At 37.0% G+C, this 25,278-nt stretch overlaps 1 protein-coding gene across 2 annotated transcripts; it reads left to right on the top strand.

Moving 5' to 3' along the window:
* Window positions 1–3,493: 3,493 nt before the first annotated feature.
* On the top strand, window positions 3,494–24,852 carry LOC145771890 (G2/mitotic-specific cyclin-B-like). Of its 2 annotated transcripts, none has more exons than XM_082583643.1 (9): window positions 3,494–3,498; window positions 6,347–6,431; window positions 8,291–8,377; window positions 10,328–10,840; window positions 13,273–13,362; window positions 13,734–13,880; window positions 14,468–14,608; window positions 20,781–20,936; window positions 23,985–24,852. In XM_082583643.1, the coding sequence occupies exons 2-9, from the start codon at window positions 6,396–6,398 to the stop codon at window positions 24,048–24,050; spliced, it is 1,236 nt and encodes a 411-aa protein (XP_082439769.1). In that variant the 5' UTR covers window positions 3,494–3,498; window positions 6,347–6,395; the 3' UTR covers window positions 24,051–24,852. The 2 variants fall into 2 exon arrangements, with proteins under 2 accessions (XP_082439769.1, XP_082439770.1); XM_082583644.1 differs by lacking the exon at window positions 3,494–3,498 and adding an exon at window positions 5,916–5,934.
* The last annotated feature ends 426 nt before the right edge of the window (window positions 24,853–25,278 follow it).

Here is a 25,278-nt window from a genome sequence, read left to right on the forward strand (position 1 = left end):
GAAGAACCCAGGACTTATCTTGATCACCCAGCTTCATGTCAAAGTAATAACAATGCTTGTTTTTATATAGCGCTGTGTCTATCGCAGAATGCGTTGCCTCATGCAGTAAAATATATCTGGGTTGTTTGTACAGCATCTTACTTGTCAAAGGCATATTTTATTAGCCTATATGCCATTTATTTAGCCTATAGACCAGAAAAAAATTCTTGCAGCAAAGACTTGGCCTTAGCAAAGGCTTAGAATAAAACTTCATTTGTACAGTATCCATTTCAGTAGGCCTACCTTTTCAATATAAAGCTGCATTCATAAACACATGACTTTCGGGCTTTTTCTTGTGATGTAGGCTTACTGATTCATAACTGTTTTCATTGAATATTTATGTCCCCTTTACGTTAAACACAGTTCATTTCAACCTTTGCTTGCGTTTTGAACTTTCGTGCAATATGAACCAATCGAACTAGACAAGTGCAGTTATGACATCATAATGGTAAACAGGGCTGAAAATAAGTAATTTGCTAATTGAAAGTTTTTGAGTAACGATTTCAAAAATATCTTCATTGTCGAATATCTCGAAAACTAGAGCCAATTCGAAAAAACTAAGTGCATTTTCGGAATCAGGGGCCCTGAAATACTCTAAAATGACTCTCATCTTTTGTGCCAAAAGTTTTTGTTGGTCTATCTATAGGCTATGTTATTCACTGACTGCGAAAAAGCTGTAAAATCAACTAAAATGACACTAAAAGCATGCACTATTAGTGACTCTCAGACTTGTTATAATAATAATGTTATGGTTTTTATTTATTGTCGCTCTACAACAGCTAAGGTCTTTTAGCGACAGGGCTCATTTTAAATTTGTATCAGGTTTACGATGTTATCACATTATTACCCGACGCATTCTCACTGCGCTATGCAGGATAGAACACAATCGGTACCGTTTTTAAAGTCTTCGGTTTGACCCGACCTGGAATCGATCTCAGATCTACCAGCACCAGAGCCGAAGGCGAAACCACTCGGCCACTGAGCTGGTGGTCTCTCAGACTTGGAGTAGGGTGAAGATGTTCCACGTGGAAGTTAACAGAGGAAATGACGTCAAAATCACGTGGTCAAATTTTGAGAAATCCCCTCTTCACATACTGCTAAACCACTTCGAAATTTATTAATTTTTCAGAAAAATTCAGAATTTCTCCTTGGGTGAACCAGGGTCAAAGGTCAAAACCCAACAAAAATTTTTGGTTTGCAAATATCAGTGAGCAAAATGGAACATTATTCCAAACTGACAAAAATTTTAAAGACCATCAAGGAAAATGAGCCACCCTACTGCTGATGATACAAACATCTTAGTTCTTTTATGTCATCATTGGAGTGACAAACAAAACACAATTTACTTCAGTAGCCTACTGATCGGAATAGTGATTCTGGTCAAAGAGAGCTGAAGTACTGGAAGATTTCAGACATTGTCCACTCACTAAAGGTGCCAAATTACTTGCTGTTTGCTCATGCTTGGAGTGGATGTGATACAACTTCTTCAATATATATACACCAGTTAAGTGATATAGGAACGTTACTGCAAAGGCTGGACTGAGCCTGAGAATGAGCCTAAAAAACGTATGAAATTTTTTTCTTAAGTTTGCTTATGATAATAAAATATAAAACAATATCAAATGAAAACAATTGTACGGTACAGTACCATAGTTCATGGCGATCTTTATTCTCTTATGGCAGGAAGGCGGCTGCTGCGTTAATACATAGGGTGGTTGCTCAGACCCACGCACAATTTGCCAATTTTTCTTGTTTGATGGATATTTGTGTATTGCCCAAATTTGGGCTACCCGAAAAATTCCACTGGATGGTTGAGCTGTACTCCTCAGATATGGCATATCCACTAGCAGTATGAGTCGAATTTTCACCGTCGACAAGAACAATAATGCCACACCTTGGGCACTCGACTGACAACCATTTCCTCGAAGGCATAGCCTAATTATTGAAGTAAAGTTTTAAAAATTTTTTGCACTTTTTGTATAATACCCATTATATAATCTCGCCACTTGTAGGGCTTAGTTTTGTCATAAAACCGGACCTGGGGTCAAAATGCCCCCTTGACTCATTATATGAAGCTCCGTTCTGTCTAAAAACGATCTTTTAGAACAAATGTTTGGATCTGCAATTATCAATGGGCTGGGAGTAATAGGTAAACAATTTTAATTTGATGATGTCAGAGTGACGTCCTTTAAATATAAAAAATATTTTATCAAATGTGAGTTGTCTCTTTTCTTTTGTACACGTAGGGAAAAAAGTTGAAAATGAGACTAGAAACTTGCGCAAAAGAAAAATGCACTTTCACCACTAGCGGCGCAAGGTGCTGCTTAAAAAACGGCCATAACTTTTTTTGCCAAGGGTCTGTGGCTGGAGGAGAGTAAAAATCTTAATCTAGAGGAGTTAAGCTTTCCAACGATACCTAATTTGTTAAGGTCGCAATTTATTTCAGGTCAAATCGTTTTACGCTCAGACTATAGGCCTACCGGTACGGTAACAATTGTGTGAAAATAGTTTAATGGAGCCAAATAGTTAATTAGATAGATAGAATTTTCATCAGGTTCAGACAGCCTTAATGTTAATTAAAATATAAACAGACCTTAAACATTAAATAATAAATGTTACCACATAAAAATCATTCTTACACTTAAAAATAAATGTAGCCTACGCGCTAACCATGCGCTAACCAACCGAGCTATCGGGGCGTTCACTGAACACTGATTGCCTTACTCTATGTTTTTATTATAATAATAATTTTTGTAAAATAGGCAACTTAAAATTTTAATTGATCGCTAAAAAACTTCACAAATTTAAAATCTTTACCTTATAAGCCCAAATCTAAAATTTTTGCCGTAGTTTAATTTTGCATTTGTTTAAGAAAGTTTGGTTATAGCCAAGCAATTTCCAGAAATAAATACAGCAACAGTGTTTTTTTAAGGTGTTTTGGGAGACCGAAACGGTCTCCCAAATTTCTCCAGCGGTTTCCCAAAATTTGGACTTGCAACTACAGTAGTCTAATAAATAATTCGTTTAAGCAAATATAGCTATTTTTTGGTATTTTAATGAAACACTTGCGGTCTCTTAAAACTACTTAGCGGTCACCCAAACCAAGCCTTAAAAAAAACCTTGGCAAATATGACATCAATATTTATGAACTTGAAAAATGAAGTTGATACGCATAACATGATAAACTTGCTACTTTTTAAAGGCTGTAAGGTTTGAAGTTCATTGGTTGATTGAATAATTATCCTCGGACAAAGAAAGCTTCTTTGAGAGCTTTGTCTCGGCAGTTTCACATCCGTGTGGTACTGTGGTTGTAGCACTCTGGTTGTAGTGTAGAGGCTTTAAACTACTGACGCAGGCACCACTAGGGCTAGTTTTTGATGGCAATTCGGCGGGAAATTTCAAAAATATCTGGCAACCTTGTTCGAGTTGAATTTTGCTCAATTGCTCTCAATTGCTACGGTAAGTTGCTACTGACGGGTGACGGCTACGTACCTCCTACCTTGTTTCAGTTCACTGTGTTCAGTGAGTGTTTAGGTTTGCTTCTGAAATTCTGAGTGTTCATTACAAACGAATGTACGTCGTGCCCAGCATACCAGAGGTTTAGAAAAAGGCTGGAAACTCAACTAATATGTTCTTGGGGCTAAAATAATTGTCCGCCCCAATAGCTCAGTTGGTTAGCACGTGACTTCGTGAACAAAGAAGCTTCAAGATCAAGCGGCGCTGGTTTGCCTCTCGGGGTGTGCGCTTGAGCAACGCACGTTAAGGACTGCCCTCCATTCAGCGGCATCTAATAGATGAAATAATTGCCCGGCAGCAACATTTCAACAATCGGAAAACTTCGCTTTGTCCATCTCAGTGACCGGGCCTGCGTCAGTGATTCAAAGCCTCTTCAAGTGAGTGCAACCTAGTTCGTACCCTGAACAGTTCGTACCCTCAGTTTGCACCCTGAAAAGATCGAGAGAAAAAATTAAAAAAAGCCGAACTCGCTGATTGGAGTTTTCACAAACAAACTTGATGGTTAGGGTTAGCGGAAACTGCGGAAAAATATTTGCGGAAACTGCGATCAGCAAAGGTTAAGGTTAGAGCATAGATTACCGGTACTCTATGGTTAGGGTAAAAGTTATCGGAAACTGCGGTTAGTGGAAACTGCGGAAAAATGTTTGCGGAAACTGCAATCAGCGAGGGTTAGGGTTAGAGAGCATAGATTACTCGATTGTTAGAGTTAGGGCCGAGTTAGGGTAAGCGGAAACTGCGGGAAAATGTTTGCGGAAACTGCGATCAGCGAGGGTTAGGGTTAGAGCATAAATTACTCTATGGTTAAAGTTAGGCAGTGGCTATTTGACCGGCTCCGGTCTTTGAATCTGAAACACTATTTGACCGGTCATGACGTCACTACATAAGCACTTTTTTCTTTTTCTCTTTCAAAGCAAAAGACGATAAGCGCCTTAAGTTTTAAATTGAACACGTTTTCTTCAACTGAGTCCGTGGCGCATACGTAACGTCTCGGACTTCCATTCTAGAGGGAATAAGTTCGATACTATCCGGAAGCGTTCTTTTTTTTTTTTTATCTACAAAAGGATACAAACTGATATGAATCTGAATGAATCAACAAGTGAATAAAAAAGTTTCAAAACGAATTAAAAAAGTTTTTTCTAGTCTTTTTTTAACAAATTCCTTTCATTTTTTAGCACAAATTCTCTGAAAAAATCACGCCTTCTAATAGGCTGTAAGATTACGTTTTGCTGAAGTCCGAAGTTAAAAATTAAATCCAGTCTCATTGTCGCACAACAATCAGTCAAGTTTCAAATCATCATCTCAACCAACCCTTCAAGACAACTTTCCACTTTCACTTTAGTACTTTACTATGCTACGGCTACGCTGAAGAGGTCGGGAGATCGAAACACTGGCCTTTGTCCGTAGTTGCTTTTCATAATGTCTTTTTAGATATATATTACTTTTAAAGAAATAAAAAGGAGTCAAAAGGCATGTAAATTTCACTCTGTGTGGAGCTACATGTACTTGAGAGGTTAACTGTTATTCTTTTATTCACAAATTAAAAAAACTTAACTTTATTACTCACATTTGGAAAGATTTAAAAAAATGGGCTGTAGGCTACTCAAATTAAAAATTGACGACAAAAATGCACTTTGGGTCAAAATTTAGTTAAAAAAAAAAAAAAGAACGCTTCCGGATAGTATCGAACTCATTCCCTCTAGAATGGAAGCCCGAGACGTTACGTATGCGCCACGGACTCAGTTGAAGAAAACGTGTTCAATTTAAAACTTAAGGCGCTTATCGTCTTTTGCTTTGAAAGAGAAAAAGAAAAAAGTGCTTATGTAGTGACGTCATGACCGGTCAAATAGTGTTTCAGATTCAAAGACCGGAGCCGGTCAAATAGCCACTGCCTTAAAGTTAAGGTAAAGGTTAGCGGAATCTGCGGAAAAAGGTTTGCGGAAACTGCAGTCAGCGAAGGTTAGGGTTAGAGCATAGATCAGTCTAGGGTTAGCGGAAAAATGTTTGCGGAAAATGCGATGAGCAAGGGTTAGCGTTAGGGTAAGGGTTAGCGAAAACTGCGCCTTCGGCTTTGTGCTATCTTTCTCTCGATCTTTTCAGGGGGAAAATTTTAAAATGTTTGCGGAAACTGCGATCAGCGACTTCCGCTTTTTTTAATTTTTTCTTTCGATTTTTTCAGGGTACGAACTGAGGTATACGAACTGTTCAGGGTACGAACTAGGTTGCATCCCTTCAAGTACGGTACGGTATGCGAAACTAGAGATAGTAGAAGTAGGGGATTGCTCACTCAAAAAGGAGGTGGACAACTGGAGGGTCATAGTATTATGACAAAATTTGGTGCAACTGCAGCTTAAGGTCTATCGCCATATGTCGCATAACCAGGTGCAGCGTATGTAATCTGCCTGCGTGTGTACAAAGTGTGTATTTCCAAAATAAATGCATGAAAATATGTGATATCGTGTTTAGGTAATGCTATATCATACTACTCATAATAATGCAGCAAGATTTTAATAAGATAATGCAACATAGATGACCTTACAAGTCTTTCGTTGCCATCTTGTTGTGCTGATAGACACTCAATTTGTATGTGCTTTTTTTTTGTTTATCGCCAGCAAAACAATAAACTGAACTGAACTGGATAGGGATTTCATTTAAAAAAAAATCAAAATAAGGAAATTTTTGGCTACGCTAGTTACTTCTGAACTGCTACACCAGTAGTTTGATTTTGTCAGTGCAAATTATTGTTTGTGTTTTAGTTTTGCATCGCATATGTGTAAATTGCCAAACATTGCAGCTATCTAACTCCTAATTGTGCTTTTGCAACTTTGAATATATGCCAGGAGATGTCAACATTTGCAAGAAACAATTTGACTGTTCAGGTAGGTTATGCTGTTTGTATGATCTGTGCTTATAATCTCGTGTTTAATCTAGATTAGAAGAGCCTAGAGTTTTTTAGGCATTGGCCACATTTCAACATTTATAAATCTTTACAGCCCCTTATTTCTGTCCATAGTACTTTATCTATAGTATTATACTACTTTTTAGTAATAATGGAAAAACACTACAGCTGCAAGTATTTTTTTAAAATTCTGGGTTGAAAGTGTTTGTGTAAGCTTACTTGAATTTTTTTATGTAAAAAAATATCACTAAATGAACCCTAAACAATAAACATTGCCGTAAAGCATATTCTTTTAACAACACTTGGTTAAATTGTCTCTTAAATTTGCCTAAGTTGTTAAATTCTATTCACTACTTAATGTTGTGCAAATTATTTGTGTTTATCGTGTTGTGTATATTTTTGTTGATTTACCTGTAGAAAAAAATATACTGAACTGATTCATTGAAAGCTAACACCATTAAATCAACAAACAGTTGCCAAACAATGTTTAATCACTTGTGGACATATCTGGGTTTTTTTTCAGTCATTTTTCGGTCATTGACCGATTTTTTAGCAAAATGTCCTAAAAAAATATAGTCAATTCGGTCAAAATGTCCCAAAAAATATGTAGTCAATTGACTAACTGCAGACAGTGCACACCGTTTCGACCTTCCGGTCTATGACTAAAAATGACCGAAATAAATCAAATTGACCGAATTTTTTCAAGCCATTTTGGACAAATGACCGAAAAGTCTCAGCGACAAAAAAAACCCAGGGACAGATGACACATTATATGAGCGAGAAAATTTTTGCAATAAGACAGATGGTGTATTATTAAATGTATTTGTATATGCATTTTGACTGTTGACAAAAAGACGGGTGCTGTTTATATATATAATACATTAAATTTTCAGCAATTCTTTATTTTAATATTGCCAACACTACAGTAGAATTCGCCTATAACGGCTTCGTTTATAACGTCAATTCGCCTAGTACGTCACATTTCGCTCGGTCCTGGCAGAATTCCTATCTTGTACGTACATTGTAGTTCGGCTACAACAGCATCGCCTATAACGTCAATTCGCATGCAACAGCACCTTTATTGGTCCCCAGACATCTTTTGTTCGTTTATAACGTCACTTTAAGCCATCACCTTCACCACGAACAGTCAGTCATTTAATCCAGTTAGCGCTGCTGCTTGCAAAATGTCTTCCCTTTATTTTGCAACGTCGTTCTTTAACGTCAGACTTTAATTAGCTTTTTTCCCGCATGAAAAGCTATCACGTGTAAAAACCAGCTCTACAGCTGACCTTCAAACAACTCAAAGCAACAGTTGTACGGGCAGTACTGTATAGCGAGCAAATCCTACATTATTTAGCAAAAGCTGAACGCTATGTGGTAGAGAAATCCGTGTCAAAACTGAAACAGCTGAAGATCAATTTGGTGGTACACAGTAAACCTGACTGGATTATACACCTCTTTCTTTAATCAAAAGACAGTTTTGGAATAGTTTGCGGTAGTTCGTCTATAACGTCAATTCGGCTATGATGTCAGTTTTTCCAATCCCCTAAAGGTGCCATTATAGGCGAATTCTACTGTATTATGTTGTGAACTGGGGAAACTACCAAATCGAAAAACCATTCAAAAATAAATTTTCACTAAAAACGAATTTTTTTTCTGAAATTAATCCTTTCCGGTAGGCTAAGCGAAATAAAAACAGCCACTGTCCTCAAGTGATTAAGTGTTTGTTGAATTTCCATAGCAAAAAAAACATGTAATTATTTCTGTGAGTTTAGGGGCTACGTTTTGGACTAAAAAGTTTTTAACTTTTTATTGAAATATAATTCATATACTGTGTAGTCGAAGCAAGTCCAAAAAGGGAAGGTGATAGGAATGAAACAGCAATCAACTATTCCAGCTGTACGCCGTGCACTTGGTGATGTTTCAGTAAGTTTGTCTTAAAGTTTTGTGCTGTTATAAAAAGTTGAACTAATCACTGCATGTTAAATGCGTGTTTGGGTTTTGCCATGCCATACTTAATACTTTCCTTTAATGTAGGCTACTCAAACCCATCTTTTACCTGTAGATTCGAGTATCATATCATATGACCACTTTTTCTCCATACATAACACTGTACTGCGTTTGAAAATTATTTCGCAAAGGTCAAAGATGTTTTAACTGTTTCTGAATCAATTTTTTGCACTGAACTCAAAAATGCAACCAGTTTTTTTCAATCAGGTCAAGTTTTTTTTTCATCACATATTTAATTATGCTAGCTTTGGTCATTATTGTGCACAAAGAAACTAATTTCTGTGGTAGCTTAATTGGTCATGCATGTTGTCAATTTTTGCAATGACAGCCATTTTAAATACTACCGTACAAAAATATAATCACACAGTTGAAATAAAGGCACTTACAACTACCCAAGAAAGCTTCCTAACACATAATTTTGTTCAACGGCGCTCAACCTAACAGTAGAAGTTAATATGTTACACTATAGACACGTAAACACTTAACATCACAAATGTGTTTTAAATGCGAAATACTTGCCAACATCAATGTGTGAAATAAAAACGAAGTGTTCAAAATAGCTTAACACAGAAAGCGTTGTGCGGCACATGATGATATTCTGATGATAAATACAATAACAATATAAATACAAATGATTTATGCTGACAAAAAGTGTCTCTTCAAAGACTTTTTTCATTGTGTGGAATTGGGAAGATCTCTTTTTAAGCACCAACAGTAATCTGCAAGCATGTTTACGTCCCAGTATCCTTGCCTCCTTGGTACCTTTCTTCCATCTGGCAAAGGTTTTGGCGGAATCTCTCTCCCTGTTCTTCGCTGTAGTCACCACAGTTGTCAGGAAAATTCCAAATGCGAACTCAGGAAGTGCATTTTCACAGACATCCGGCCCCCAAGGGATTTGGTGCAACTGGGCCCCATCCGGGCCCCAAGGGAAAGCTTTCAAGCAGCTCTTTAACCTGTGCTTCGTAATTAGGGCTTCTATGCTTTCCAAGGATGTTTGCAATTACTACTCGAAAAGCTGTTCATGCTCTTTTTTCTACTGCACTCATGTGTGCAATAAAACCTTCGTCTTTGATCAGCTCACGGATTTGTGGCCCATCAAAGACTCCAAAATACGTATAATATGCTTTCTTAAACTGCGTAATTTTTGCTTGGCGACTGTGCGGGGTGACCTTGCCACATATGTAACAGAACCTGTCTGGATCTTTTTTGCACTTTCTCATTGTACATACTGTAAAAACAAAGCTTATCATTATCACACAAACGTGTCAAATATACTGACGTGGTAAAGTATTGAGTACACAATAAGTCTTTACATAGCTAATTTCCAAATAAAATACAACAACTATCATCTAAACTGCACACTAACCTAGCCTGTAAAAACCAGTTCAGATGTTTAACTTTTCAAGCATCAGGTGCATTCGTTATGTACTTCTGATTGTGATGTCACTGAAGTTTCATCAAAACTTAATTCAATTGCTAAATCATTTTTATGACATCACAAATCTCAATCACAAGACGCTGAAAGCTGAAGTTGTCGAAAATTTCAAATGCAATTTTCATTTCATTTAATATAGTGAAAGGACACCAGACTTGCCTGCAAGCACCAGGAGCTGTATTTCAAAACCGCGAGAAAAGCAAAATATTGTGAATTGAGAATTGTGCAGTTGGTGTTGATTGTAATGTTCGATTGTGCACTTTATCGCAATTATACATTTAACTTTTATCACTTGAGCTTTCTCTTTATATATGCTTTATCAGTTTGATAGAATATCTAATCGGAGTTTGTTATTAATTATTTTGTTATTAATTTGTTATTAAGTTTGTTATTTGTTATTAATATCTAATCGGAGTTTGTTATTTGCACAGAATTGCCTGGTTGATCCTATGCAGAAGCCTGCTGCGAATCCTAGGAAGCCCTTGGCAGTACGGCAGACACATATTGCAAGGAAGGTTTTACCTGTTGTGAAAAAGCATGAAGAAAAACATGAAGCAAACCACATTGCTGATGACACTAATGCTTCAAAGTTTTCAAATTTAGTTCCTGAAACACCAGTTGCTATGGCCATAGGCACACCTTGTGAAGCTAAATCAGAAGAGCCAAATATTTTTGATTTAGCATTAAGGCCAGAAATTGAAGACATTGATAAAAATGACACTGACAACCCGCAGTTATGCTCTGAGTTTGTAAATGACATTTACCAATATATGTTCTACCTTGAACGTAAATTTCCTGTAAGATCAGGTTATCTAAAAGATTCTGGTTTGAAACCTCGCATGCGTTGCATTCTGGTGGACTGGCTTGTTCAAGTTCACCACAGATTCGATCTTTTGCAGGAAACTCTTTATCTCACAGTGGCTATTTTAGACAGATTTCTACAGGTATTGAATTGCTGAAAATTAAGAATAATATTGTATGTCCTGGTGTGCATTTTCCATTTCATTTAAAGTATTCTAACTTCCGGGTCTGCTATTATTCGGCGAGTCCGATTCGGAGAGTTCCCTATATTCGGAGACAGCCTTTTTCGGAGAGTTCCCTATTTGGAGATTTTTTGAAAATCAAAATTAAAAAAAAAATCAAAATAAAATCCAAAATTCGTTTGCATACAGACGGCGACGCAGGATACATGTCAATTTTATGTGAGCAAACATTTTAATTTAATAGCTCAAAAATAAATTTAATTCGCTTTTTATTTTTCGCTAAATTTCAATTCAATTAATTTTTCTTTGTCCGAATGCAAAAGAAACGATTTTGTGGAATAAAATACAAAATTCTCTAAATAAACAGAAGGCGTTGTTGGATTTTCAAAAAATCTCCGAATAGGGAACTCTCCGAAAAGGCTGTCTCCGAATAGGAAACTCTCCGAATCGGACTCGCCGAAACGGGCCGTTCCGCTAACTTCCATGGCGATTGGTTAATGTCGAAAGCATGAATAAAGATGTTAACAAGCCTATTTAGAATGAAAAAATGTATATAGTCAGTTGGGGCAAAAAAAACATAGGGGTACTTGGGGTAAAAAAGGACAACTCCCCCTAAGAAAGATTTTTTTTAAAAAAGTTTTTTATTGGCGTAGTTTTTGGCGGTCATTTATTGGCGTAGTTTTTTAACATACAATACAGGTCTAGAGGTAAGTAATATTCAGGGACTATGCAAATTACTAAATTGACCTAAAAACTGTCCAAAAAAACTTTTTTTGCTCCTTACTAAACTTTTTGTGGATCGAAAACGATTGTTGACAATCACGATTTTTTTATGTGTATTTACATGATGTTTTAGTGTGATTGTACTCCAGTACTTCAATTTTGATTGCTGTTAACCTTTCATTCTATTCTATGTTGTCTTTTTTTACCCCAAAACTACACAATGTGTTGGGGCAAAAAAAAACAGTTGTTTTTATTTTCCCTGTGCTTGTTTTTTTTTACCCCATCTTTAATAACTTTCATTTTAGAACGATTTTGGTTGCTATATAAGGAATTAAACTCACATTTTAATGTTTTACTTGCATTGTTTCAGTTTCCTGATCTCTGGTTAGTACATTAATCCTAATGTGCTGATGATTCATGACAGGGCAAGTGAAGTTGTTGTTCTTTGTAGTTAATTGATTTATATACCATTCCACTTGTTAAACTCCTGCCAAGTAGCCATTCAAAAGCTTAACCTTCTTGTAAGCATTTACCAGTTTCAGAAGTCTCAGTTCAGTGTTAGTTTAACCAGTCCTGGTAGCATTATGTTTCCTATATATATATATACGCAAATAGGAAATTTTGTTGAGGCAAATAAAATGCTTTAACTTGACTTGCCCTTCAATCATCATCATCAATATGATTAGCTTTGAGGTCGTCTCATTGAGAACTGTAGCGTCGTTTCAGGATAATTTCTGATTAGATATTGATCCTAAAGTTCTCGCATGACGTGCCAAAAGATGAATCGATTTCGATGGAAAGTGTGTTAAAATCAAGGGGACGACATACAAATGACAAGAAATAAAAAGAAGAGTGAAGATGAATGGAAGCATTTTAACATATGAAAAATATTAAAAAAAGCAAGTTGAAAACTTTAAAGCATATGGAACAACCGCAAAAAAGAGAAAAGCTAGGAGAAGGAAAAGGAACGCAGACGAAGATAAGAAATAAATTTATTGGACCTGGAGGAGAAGGAAGAAATAGAAAAAAAAGGACAGAGCGAGAAATTTACAGACAAATGGATGAAGACATGAGGAGAATTTCAGTTTTTGCAAAGAAATCAACTTCAGAAGATGCAGTGTATTGGGACTGGCCAACAAAGGAGGACAGATATCCTCAACATTGAAAATTGTTTTTGGGGTCTTTCAACTGCAGCGTTAACTGCTGCCGGACGTACAAAATCATATTTTGGTTTTGCCGAAGAAGAGGAAGTAAAAGAAAAACTTGTGTTCCTAAGTAAATATGGACTTCATAATGCATAAACTTCTTCGTTTAAACAAGATGTTACAATTTCATCCTCATCTGTATATATAGCCTACCTATTTCTTCTGTTTGTGTTGCTTTTAACAAACAAAATTTACTGTAAAAATTGATTGTTTTTTTTTACCCCCTGCATGGTTTTTATTGCCCCAAACACTGGGGAAAAAAAAGCAACACAAAATATTCGATAAAAATAAAAAGAATAAACATAATGCTCCAATTGTTTGGATACATCAATAGAGTATCAATATTGCTCAATAGAGGGTAAAACTGGACTTTTTGGTCCATTTTTCAGTCAGAAAATCAAAAGTTTGTCAATTTTGCATTTTTTTGCCCCACTTGACTATATAGTGTTTTGACATATATTTCAGAAAAATCCTGTGCCGAGAGCAAAGCTTCAATTAGTTGGAGTCACTGCCATGCTACTTGCATCAAAATATGAAGAAATTTATGCTCCAGAGGTAAGAATAAAACGGTAGTAATTGCCACATTGGGATAAGGTAGCCATTTTCATGCATATTTAAAACACTTTGTTTTTCCTGTGTTCTTTAGAATCAAAAAGAAAGCTTATTTTTATTAAAAGCTTTGAGCTCTTTAAGTGAATAAGGCTTATTCACTTAATAAGGCTTATTCACTTTATGTTTACATTTAACCTGAATTCAGTTAATGCATCATGTTTCATGATACTTTGAAAAAGCGGTGCTTTTACTAGTACAAAAAAATCAACTAATGGATTTGTGAAATCAAAATGTTACATCGATTTACATGATGTTGAATAGTGGCATAGGTAAACCATACTATTTAATAACCTTAGGTGTATTTTAATTTTTAGGTGAATGATTTTGTTTACATCACAGATAAAGCATTCACACAGTCAGAAATTTTGAGCATGGAAGTTTTCATGTTAAAAACTCTAGAATTTAATCTTGGCAGGCCATTGCCTCTGCATTTTCTGAGAAGAAACTCCAAAGCTGGTCAGGTGCTTGTACAAAAAGTCTTACTTTTGTATATCTGGCTATGCGCAAACATGTTCTGCCACTTACTTGCTCGTAAGGTTCTCCTTCAATTCATGCAAGCTTCTTTTCATAAAGATTCTCATTAAGAAGTCAAAGATAATAATTGCTTTAATTTGATAAAGTATTAGTAGTGATGTGATTCGTGCTCATTGTGACTCTGGGAATTGGCCTGTTCAAAAGCATGCAAGCAAGGATTTTGCCAGCAGTTGAGAGAAGGGTGACCCAAAAATATCTGGTGAAGTCATTCATGCAGACCTATGATCGGAATTGTGGCCATCTCGAAGAAAGTCTTAAGGGCTATGTGGCCGATTGTATTGGGGGCTGATGGGCGAAATGCTTTTATCTGCTCAATGAAATCTCATCGTGTTCCAAATAAGGTGTACCCCTTCGTTTATAAAAGAAAACAGGTTTTCAAATCACATATATTTGCAAGTGCTTTGTCATTTTCAAAATTTTTTGCTTGTAACAGTAAATCTTCTTTACATTAAATAACCAAGCTGTTTGCAGGGAGGGCTGGTGGTTTAAATCTCACCTTAAAATCGATTTGCAGGTTGACCACGTGCAGCATACACTGGCCAAGTATTTGATGGAATTATCGCTTTTGGACTACACTATGTGTCATCTTTCCCCGTCAATTCTCGCTGCGGCCGCTCTCTGCTTATCTATACAGCTTATAGATGACGCTGAGTGGGTATGTAATATGGAATTATGCAAATGATTCTATTATCACTTTTCATTCTATCATTACACATTTTCCTGGATGGGTAATGTTTTTTACATATGATATACTGTATTCGTCTTTCAAATATCAAATAAACTTTCGCTGCCAGTTTAAACATCAATGGGACCATGTGGTAAAACAAACAAATTTATTTTCACACGAGTCAGTTCAATCATAAACAGCTAAAAAATTGATTGCGATCTGCTAGATCAGTGCTTCCCAACTGGGGTGCCGTTTACAATACTCTGGGGTGCAGCGATGCTAAGCCTGGATCTCAGTTCTTCTATCATCACCTTGTCAAAAAGGCATTTGAAAAAATCTATCGTACTATTGCAGTACGTTGCGACATGTCCGATTTTTCTTTTCGACAGTGATGGATCCTGTCTCATTTGCATATACTAGGACACTCCTCACACACATATCATACACGTGACCTCGGCTACCAAAGAGAATATCCCTGCCTGTAAGGACAGGGATGAGCTCACAGAAACCGTTCCAGGCCAATTGCATCCTCACTGCGATGGCATCCATGCAGCCTCCCGATGGCCCAATCATGTCACCAACATAGCGTCAAGCATGCACAACCTCAAATTCTGCATCATCAACTGTCAGCAGTTGGCTCCGAAACTACCGTTGCTTCATCACTGAAGTTTTTGCATTTAAAATTAAAATTTTCCTTTAGAGAGTCACTAACACTTGTTGTGAATCGGTTTCTCGCAATGCGGGCAGTAAATAGAGTTCCTGTTAAGGTCTCACCGGCATAGGCCAGGCCTCGAAATTCGTTTTTGTTGACGGCGGACAAACGTGTCCGGTCTGAGCAGCTACCTCGGCGGACAAATTAAGTCTCACGGCGGACACACCAGTTTTAGAGTCGATCGTAATGCTTAATCACTTTATCTTGATAATTCTTCACCATTTGAGAACTATAGCTACGGTTTAGAAGGCTTGTTAAAATTGCAGTGAAGTCCCTCTGAAAGACTTTCATCAGATCAACGACGTGCGCTTGAAGAGCCAAAGCGCCCTGTAGCTGCTTAATACGTCACATAACTGATTAACTTCCACCGAACGAGGTCGTGTGGCTTCGTGCGTCACAATGCTCTGGGCACGAGTTGGAAAACTTCTACACTAACGCCACTATTTTCTGCTGTGCAAAGTTTCACTAGGCTTTTTTCTTTAGGTTTATTTTTGCGTGTCATGTGAGCGAAGTGAATTTTCCCTCGGCCTTTTCTTTCTTACTGTATTAATACCAAAGCTTAAAGGGCGGGGAAACCCAAATTAACTTGCGAGTTTTTTGTTTCAGCGTGATGTCATTGTGTACAACATGCGTTTTAGCAATAAAAAAATCCAAATTTTGTTGCCCTCGTCTCGCTAAGGCCGCTTTTGTTTGATACCCGTTTGCAAGGTCTCGTTGTGCATCAAGCTGTGACTCTGTTCGCTGTGACGTCACAAGGTACATATAGTTGTGGCCAAAAGTTTAAGACCAGACTTGATTTATGACGATTTTTGCATTACTTCTAAATACTGCACCAGATATAAGATGATGCATAAAGATGATGCAACTGAGACAATATCTGATGCATTATTTTGAAGTAATGCAAAAATGGTCATAAATCAAGTCTGGTCTTAAACTTTTGGCCACAACTGTATATACCTTGTGACGTCACAGCGAACAGAGTCACAGCTTGATGCGCGCGAGACCTCGCAAACGGGTATCAAACAAAAGCGGCCTTAGCGAGACGAGGGCAACAAAATTTGGATTTTTTTTTGCTAAAACGCATGTTGTACACAATGACATCACGCTGAAACAAAAAACTCGCAAAAAGTTAATTTGGGTTTCCCCGCCCTTTAACAAATTTTGTAATCAACCTTGCCTTATCAATATTACTCGGAGATCAAAGCCAGACATTGTGATGTAAGACTTGAACTAAGTTGCGCGTGACCGCACTCCCATCGATTCTTGGCGAAGAATTCACCTTTGTTACGCTGATTCAATGTCATCAATCGAAGCAACGTAAAAATCGAAAGTTTTCCTGCTTGAATGGAAACTAAGGGATGCTATACAATATTCACATTTTCTAGATGCGCGCTAGAATACGCGGGAACTTAAATTCTCGCAACAATTGTTAGTGCTATGCAATAGGGTGATTCATAAATTGAAATTTTTTTTAATTCAAAGGGGCACCCTCTTGTATCGTGTCAATACCTGAAAAAATAATCCTGTCAAATTTTTAGAGCAATCGAAAGCATTTTTAAGGTTGCTACCGACTTTGAAAGCTGCACATAATATACAAATGGGTCATTCCCTGTCAACTCAACAGGGTGTGCAAGCTCGACCCTCTTAGATTTTCTTGAAATTCACTCTAAAGTTTCATATTGATGTATAATGAACACAAAAGAAATTTCAGCTCATTATCTCAAGACGTTTAGAAATTACAGCCCTTCAAAGTCACCAAGGTCCCTCAAAATGTGTTCGCATGTACAATTGTACATTTTCCTCCATGTTTGGGTCTTCATAACTTTTAATCTAAAGCATTTACAAAGCTGAAATTTGGTATTCTGATTAAGAAGCAGCCCTAGTTTTCATATCTACCACCAAAATTGCTAATTTCAAATTAGTTTTAGATATAGAACTTTTCAAAAATTGAAATTTTTTACATTTGAATTTTTTTTATTAATTTTTGATGTCCGCTATCTCCCAAACCAATAGTCACAGAACTACCATTTTGCATATCATTAATCTATACTAGTTGATAATTAACCACCATGAGACTGACACCAAACAAATGTGAAATTATTGAAGTTTGGAGGGTGTAAAGATGGTTCGGGCTTCATCTTTGCACTTTCCAAACTTCAATAATTTTACATTTGTTTGGTGTCAGTCTCATGGGGGTTAATTACCAACTAGTATAGATTAATGATATGCAAAATGGCAGTTCTGTGATTATTGGTTTGGGAGATAGCGGACATCAAAAATTAATAAAAAAATTTCAAATGTAAAAAATTTCAATTTTTGAAATGTTCTATATCTAAAACTAATTGGAAATTAGCAATTTTGGTAGTAGATATGAAAACTAGGGCTACTTCTTGAACAGAATACCAAATTTCAGCTTTGTAAATGCTTTAGATTAAAAGTTATGAAGACCCAAACATGGAGGAAAATGTACAATTGTACATGCGAACACATTTTGAGGGACCTTGGGGACTTTGAAGGGCTGTAATTTCTAAACGTCTTGAGATAATGAGCTGAAATTTTTTTTTTGTTCATTATACATCAATATGAAACTTTAGTGTAAATTTCAAGAAAATCTAAGAGGGTCGAGCTTGCACACCCTGTTGAGTTGACAGGGAATGACCCATTTGTGTATTATGTGCAGCTTTCAAAGTCGGTAGCAACCTTAAAAATGCTTTCGATTGCCCTAAAAATTTGACAGGATTATCTTTTCAGGTATTGACACGATACAAGAGGGTGCCCCATTGAATTAAAAAAAAAAATCAATTTATGAATCACCCTACTATGCAATGACGATTTGTATCGCTAGTTTCTGTGTAATTTTCCGCGGACAAATATGACCGATCTAGGTGGTACTTCCCGCGGACATCATATGCTGTGATGGCGGACATGTCCGCCGTGAATTTCGAGGCCTGACAGGCGATCTCCAAGTAAAATTGCTGTTACTATTATTATGTTGGTATCTAAAAGTGTTCCCGACAATGGTTCACCAAATCAAACGTCATATAAAACCGTTCAGGTCTACTGAATCTTAGCGTATTACGTCATGGAATTTTTCCTAAAAAATGAGCCAAGATTGCACCATCGTTCGTAAGACTTGTATCACACCTGTTGAGAATTGCTTCACAATGTTTCACTATGACGTCACAGTAACTGCGTACGTGAGTTTAAGATATAGCAATGTATTGTAGTCATTCGTAAAATGGTTGCTTGAAAGTTGGTCGCATATTTAACTGTTTGCTTAGTGCTTGCCAGCTGGACGAAAGTTCCGTCTTTATTTAAGTAGTTTGTATCGTAGTGACAAGTTTTTAGTGGTGTACGGTGTTGCATCCCAATTTCGCCAGCCAGGTGGCTAATTTTACAGAAATACAATTTTTAATAGACGTTTTCAAAGGAGTGTTTCTTTCGGTCATTACATACAGACGAACGGATCCGGGAATCTTATGTTACAATTTTTCCACGAAGAGATTATGGTTTACCGCTGTGACCAAAAAGTGTTATTATTATTTCGCCTCTTAAAGTCATACTAAAGGAAAAACCTGACTTGGCGATTTTCCACGTTCTTTGTGTTTAACATGCTACCATAAAACGATTTTGAAAAAAAATTGGCCCCATTGCGGTCTGACCACCATTGCGCGCGTGCTTTTGTCAGAGGTTTCAAAACCGGAATGGGCTTGAGCAGCGAAGCGTGCGATCATACAGTCTACGTCACAAGCGACTAGCAATCAGTTGATCGGGCAAGAGTTTTTACTGCGTGAGTTTCAAATGGCAGATCTTGTTCTTCAAACAGTAAATCAGCTTCTTTTACATAGATTCAACGTATTCAGGCCTTCAATCAATGGAAAATGAAAATGTAAAAAAACAAGCTTTTGAAGGCAAACTCCACAAAGGCATGTGAAACAATTTCAGTTGGGCAATTCAGAAGGCGTGGAGTAATCAGCATTTTTTACATGGATTCAACGTTTCCAGGCCTTAAATCAATGTGAAAATTCTTGGAACGCAACACGTTTGAACTTTCCAACCCACCCTACTTTCGGCGGCCTCGACCCAACGCGGGAAAAGACTTTCCATATTTTTGACAGCTCTGCGATGTTCTTTGACCCGGGAATTTATACTACGTTCAGTTTGGCCAATATAAACTGCGTCACAATCATTACACGGAATTTCATAAACAACACCACATTTATTGTCAAAAGGGGTGGGGTCTTTTAGTAGTGATAAAATATTGCCGATGGTTCGAAATGGTTTCATAGCGACTTTAACTCCGGCGCGATTCAATGCTCGTCTTATCGACTCAGAAACTCCCTGTGTGTATGGAATGGTGGTGAAACTGTTATAAGTTTTGCTGTTGCTTTGTTTGACCTGACGTTTGGTCGAGAAATGAGTGTGCCGTTCTGCCATTTTCTTGGGAAATCCATTAAGTTTTAAAGTGTTATAAATTTGTTTGTTTTCGTTTGTCTTGTTCTTTGCAGAGGTGACCAAGTTGTTGGCGCGGTTGTAAATTAGTGTTTTGGGAAAAGATAATTTGTGTTGAAGAGGGTGGTGTGATGTGTATTGCATGTACCTGTTGGTGTGTGTTGGTTTTTTGTAAATCTCTGTGGCTAATGTACCGTTCGTTTGTCTGGTGACCTTCACATCAAGAAATGCTATGCTTTGGTTGTTTTCAACTTCTTTAGTGAATAATTACTTTCATTTTTTAAAATTTTTGTTTCTGACCAGTTAATTTTGTGATCCTCTTCTAACATATGTGAACAAAGGGCTGACTTTTCATGTTCCATATTTTTGACAGCTCTGCGATGTTCTTTGACCCGGGAATTTATACTACGTTCAGTTTGGCCAATATAAACTGCGTCACAATCATTACACGGAATTTCATAAACAACACCACATTTATTGTTAAAAGGGGTGGGGTCTTTTGGTAGTGATAAAATATTGCCGATGGTTCGAAATGGTTTCATAGCGACTTTAACTCCGGCGCGATCAATTTTTAAAATATTGCGTGTTTTATTTTTTCTTGCCTTCAATAGCACTGCAGTATATAACCTGGTGAAATTTTATTTTGTATGTTATTCGCTCTGAGGATGCGCATTGTCATGGTGCGCGAAACGTCAGTGAAGCAATAAACCATCTTGTTTGTTGTTAATTTTACTTTTAATTTCATCAGATGAACGTAGCAACTAGTGCTAGAAACGAATGTCCTGATGAACACCCAAACTTTTCAGTATTCAGATGAATTAGCTGCTAGCAGATAGCAATCGATTTTTTAGCTGTTTGTAATTGAACCGACTCGTGTTAAAGTAAATTTGTTTTACAAGATATGTAACCGGGTTATGACACCTGGTTAGAAGACATTTCTTTACTATGTGATAACTGAAATTATGGACAGGTTAGAACTTTGCGTTCTTTTTTCAGTCGTCCACTTTGGAACATTACAGTACTTATACCGAGGAGGATATCCAGCCTGTGATTTGCCACTTAGCCAAGAATCTGAAATCTGCTGAAAGCAGCACTTATCTAAAAGCAATTAAGGCAAAGTATGGTAGCCAGAGATTTTCGAAGATATCTCGGGTATGTTTTTATCTGCATTTATTATCAATAGTCAATATCAAGTCAACTTATCAATATCATGTCAACTTATCAATAGCACAGGCCATCAAAAAAGATAAAAAATTTGTGTCTGCAATGTAAGGTGTGATTTGGGGTATATTGAAGCTGCTGATTTCAAAAATCACATCAGATTTTACCCATCACATCAGGTTTTTGAGATTTTTGCATGATATTTTTTTTCATAATGATGGCTTTTTGGCCGAATTTTCTCTTACTGTTACCGTTTTATAAAGACCTTATGAGCCAATAGTGTTTGAAAAGTTGTCATATTCATGGAAATGATTTTATTTTGTAACATTTGGAGATGTATGATGACACCATGACCATTGGAGTGACCGACCTACCTTCCGAAGGTACACTAGTCAGAAGCCCCCCTAGCTGGATGGTCCACTGGTCAAAAGAGTCGTCTAGACCATCTGGCTAGTGGACCATCTGTCTGTGGTAGACCATCCAACTTATGTACCTTCTGAGAACTGTCCATAAACCACCCCTTACAGGCAGGGTTACATTCACTGTCGCCTAAATGCTTAGTACCATTCTACTATTTGATATATAACATCGGTTTTAACTGCAGACAGTGCACACCGTTTCGACCTCCCGGTCTCATCAGTGCAGTAGTTACACTGGAATAATGGCCATGGAGATATATATACCTCCATGTGACATTTTCCCATTTGTGGTACCTTATCAGTAACCAAAAATGGTACTACTGCCAACCTTGCCAAAGTGCTCAAACTGCAAGCAGTGAGCTTTGCGCAGTGCATAGCAAGGTGCCTCCAGTAAAGTGCTCAATTGGCGTAAACCAAGAGCGTCAATAACTGCAGACAGTGCACACCGTTTCGACCTCCCGGTCTCATCAGTGCAGTAGTTACACTGGAATAATGGCCATGGAGATATATATACCTCCATGTGACATTTTCCCATTTGTGGTACCTTATCAGTAACCAAAAATGGTACTACTGCCAACCTTGCCAAAGTGCTCAAACTGCAAGCAGTGAGCTTTGCGCAGTGCATAGCAAGGTGCCTCCAGTAAAGTGCTCAATTGGCGTAAACCAAGAGCGTCAATAACGGTTTTATATTTTTCGCTAAACGTGGAGATTTAAGCTTATGTGAAACTTATCTATGACTCATTCTTATTTGAATTTTCATGTATTCAGATTTTTTTCATATTAGCAAAGTGTTAATTCTGTTTGTGGTGTGAATAAGTAGCAGAATGACATCTTCAAAAAAGTGTAAAAAAGACCCTGATGTTCTTTGTTACATATGTGGCAGTTATAGGCTACTGTTCCTAACCAAAGGCAAACCATAACAAGTTTTGTGAAACAAGCATATCTTACATAGCTACTTTAAAATTCGCCTGGGTGATCAGGACAAATCATGGATCTCCACACATACTGCATGTAAAGCTTGTGTGGAAAACCTAAGACGATAGATCAATGGAAATCCTAAATCCACTCACAACATTCACAAAAATCATGCAAGCGAAAGTTTGTCCAGAGTAACGTTTCCCAAATGTGCATGTGAATTTCCTTTTTTCTGTAGAATTGAACCTATTTTTAAGTGTCTATTCTATTCAATTTCTTCAATTTTATTTTTCTTTGCTGGTGCAAACATATAGCGAATGGCATTACAAACACACAACTGTAGCACCAACAAAAGGAAAAGATGGCAAAACCAAAAGGTTTAAAATATGTATTGGGGAATTGCAAAGCCACCAAACCTACTTCTTAACACGAAAAAAATAACAATGTAGCTACTCTTGTGAAAAAAAAAGGGCGTTGAACGTTTAGTGTTAGCAGATAAACTTTGAAGAATTGGGTTCAAGTTACCAGACTTCAATAAAATTAAAAATTAAAAAATAAATCAGGTCTTGAAATACCTCAATGTTTTCATTAATATTATGTTTGTATCTCTTGTATAGACTTTAGACTTTATCGTGATGAATTTAGACTTCATCACAGACCTTGTTGACAAAAAAGAGTTCAAATTCCATGAAACGCCATAGTCTACCAATATAGATCAGGAGTCATTTTTACCAAAACAGCATTCAGATATCATAAAATCCTGATGTGATACAAAAAATCTGATGTGATTTTTGAATTCAGCACCCAAAATATACCCTAGAATGACATTTACTATGCTGACACAAAAAGTGTGTTGGCTTGTGTAGTCAATAGATCATAGTTTTGGTAAAAATTCCCTATGTGACTACTTGTGCATTGGGTCCTCGTAAATGGGAAAACCAGCACGGTGCAATTTATCAATAAAACTCTTTATGACTGTTGGCCCTTTCTGGCTTCCTCAAACTTTAACGGGTTGTTTCACATAGTTTAGGCTTTGCTGGAAAAAAACTTGCAATGTCTGGAGTCGCTAAAAGAGAACGACTCTGGCTCCAGTTTGATATGAAATGAGATACTTATGTTTGGTATCTTGTTTACTCTTTGGTTTGCCGTATCTTTTAATTGTCTTTTTAAAATATATGCTTGTGTACCACGCACACATACAATCAAGTAACATACAGATTGTTATCATTACTTTATTTGAAAAAACAAGCAAAGCAGTTTTCTAAAAAAACGAACGCTTTCTGTGCAGCATTTAAGGTGTTGCCAACGACCAACGTGCCACATTTTAAACTGATTTTCCTGTAATGGCATTCAGCACGTTATAGACTTACCATCGCGTTTTGTCGCTTCTACCTTTTTCTAGACCTCTGTTATGTTTGGTACATATTCTTAATGTTTTTCTTTGTAATTGTCAAAAACAAAAACAAACTGAGCTGATTATTTATTTAAGAAAAATAATTTGACTACATTTAAAGACAAAAAACGAGTTAGGAAGTACATTTTTACTATATTACAATTAAAAGCGATACTTCTAATCTGAACACTAAACAGCGCAACTCACACGAGACAAGCATAACAATTTGAAGCTGCCCAACTTGGCCTCATACGCATGATCTACTAGTCTATTTGATTACACCATCTTGTTTTGTACACGTTTTGATTTCAGATTCGCCAGACGAAATCTCCTTTGGTGTCTGAGTTAGCGGAACAAGCAGGATCGATAAACTTGTAAGAAGACTGTGATTACAATTTGTACCTGGTTTGTGCACTGTGAAGCGACCTACACGCACCAATCCTCAAAGAGGACTTTTTGTTTGGCTTGTGTTTTATATGTTTTTGACTATTAGAACCTAGGTGAAGAAACATGGCCTACATGTCAGTTGTCAAAACAATGTGTATAAAGTTTATAACTAACTTCCAAGCATTTCTGCAATTTTTCGTTTTAGCGCATGTGATGCCTGAACATCAATCATTTGTCTACGTTAAGATAGAATAATTCCCACTGCGAGCTTACAGTTTTGACTGGAGATATCGCTGGTTGACGCTTGCTTGCGAGAAAAAAAATCACGCTTGCGTTAGAAAAGAGGTTAAAGATATTCCGAGTCTTTGTCTTGAGAACAAGAAATTTGTAAAATTGTTTGGCAGGCTGAATAAATCAGGGGTGGTACTGGCACGCTGGTGTCATTAGCTTGTCCTTCCCTTGAACAAGTTTTTAAAAAGTTTTCAGTTGAATAATAAAAATGTGATCAATTACAGACGTTTTTTTGCTGAGCAACGACAAGCGAATGAAAGCAAGCACTACTGTAATCGAATGTTTTCAGTGAAAATTGGTTTTAGCTGGTGAATACCGCAGCCTACAGTTTAAGTGGCTGTGCTGTTCATGCCAACACAAATTGCTGTTACATGCACTGAGCAATCGGAATAGAAACACCAAATTGCCAACTGTGGTATTCTCAAGTATTGTTTCATGCGTTGTATTGACTGCTCAGTACTGTGACAAAAGTAATTTTTCTCTTGTGATTAAATTGAATTTGAATATCTTTTAGTCTCTTCTGAAGGCCAATCTTGGAAGGCTATACAATTATACATTGACTTGTAATCTAGCCTTTTTATCACTGTATCGCAGACTTTAGGATCTGCAATTACAGGCTTAACATTAAAATCTCTCATGGATATGTTCAGCGAAGATCACTTGGTTCAGCACGAGCAGCTGTTATTAAAGATCAATATCAAGCTCGTCGAGTTAATCGACTATCGACGTCTAATTAATCGACGTTAATCAAGATCGTCGAATAGGGGAGGCTTCACTGACACTATCTTTCAGGGGGAAATTTTGTAGGTTTTGAGAACAATCCGATAGGTGTTCTTCATAAATGTAAGGCATGCCCTAAAATAGACGTGTGCAACCTTTATTACTCGCGGGCCAAATATGAAACGTTAAATGATAACGCCGGCCGCAT

Source organism: Aplidium turbinatum, chromosome 6 (genome assembly GCF_918807975.1).
Source record: "Aplidium turbinatum chromosome 6, kaAplTurb1.1, whole genome shotgun sequence".
NCBI lineage: Eukaryota > Metazoa > Chordata > Ascidiacea > Aplousobranchia > Polyclinidae > Aplidium > Aplidium turbinatum.

Excerpts from the sequence above, each read along its gene's own strand:
- LOC145771890 (XM_082583643.1), top strand. The coding sequence starts at position 6,396 with ATGTCAACATTTGCAAGAAACAATTTGACTGTTCAG. Across the intron at positions 13,881-14,467 it reads GAAACTCCAAAGCTGGTCAG|GTTGACCACGTGCAGCATAC; the intron begins GTGCTTGTACAA and ends ATCGATTTGCAG. Across the intron at positions 20,937-23,984 it reads GATTTTCGAAGATATCTCGG|ATTCGCCAGACGAAATCTCC; the intron begins GTATGTTTTTAT and ends TTTTGATTTCAG.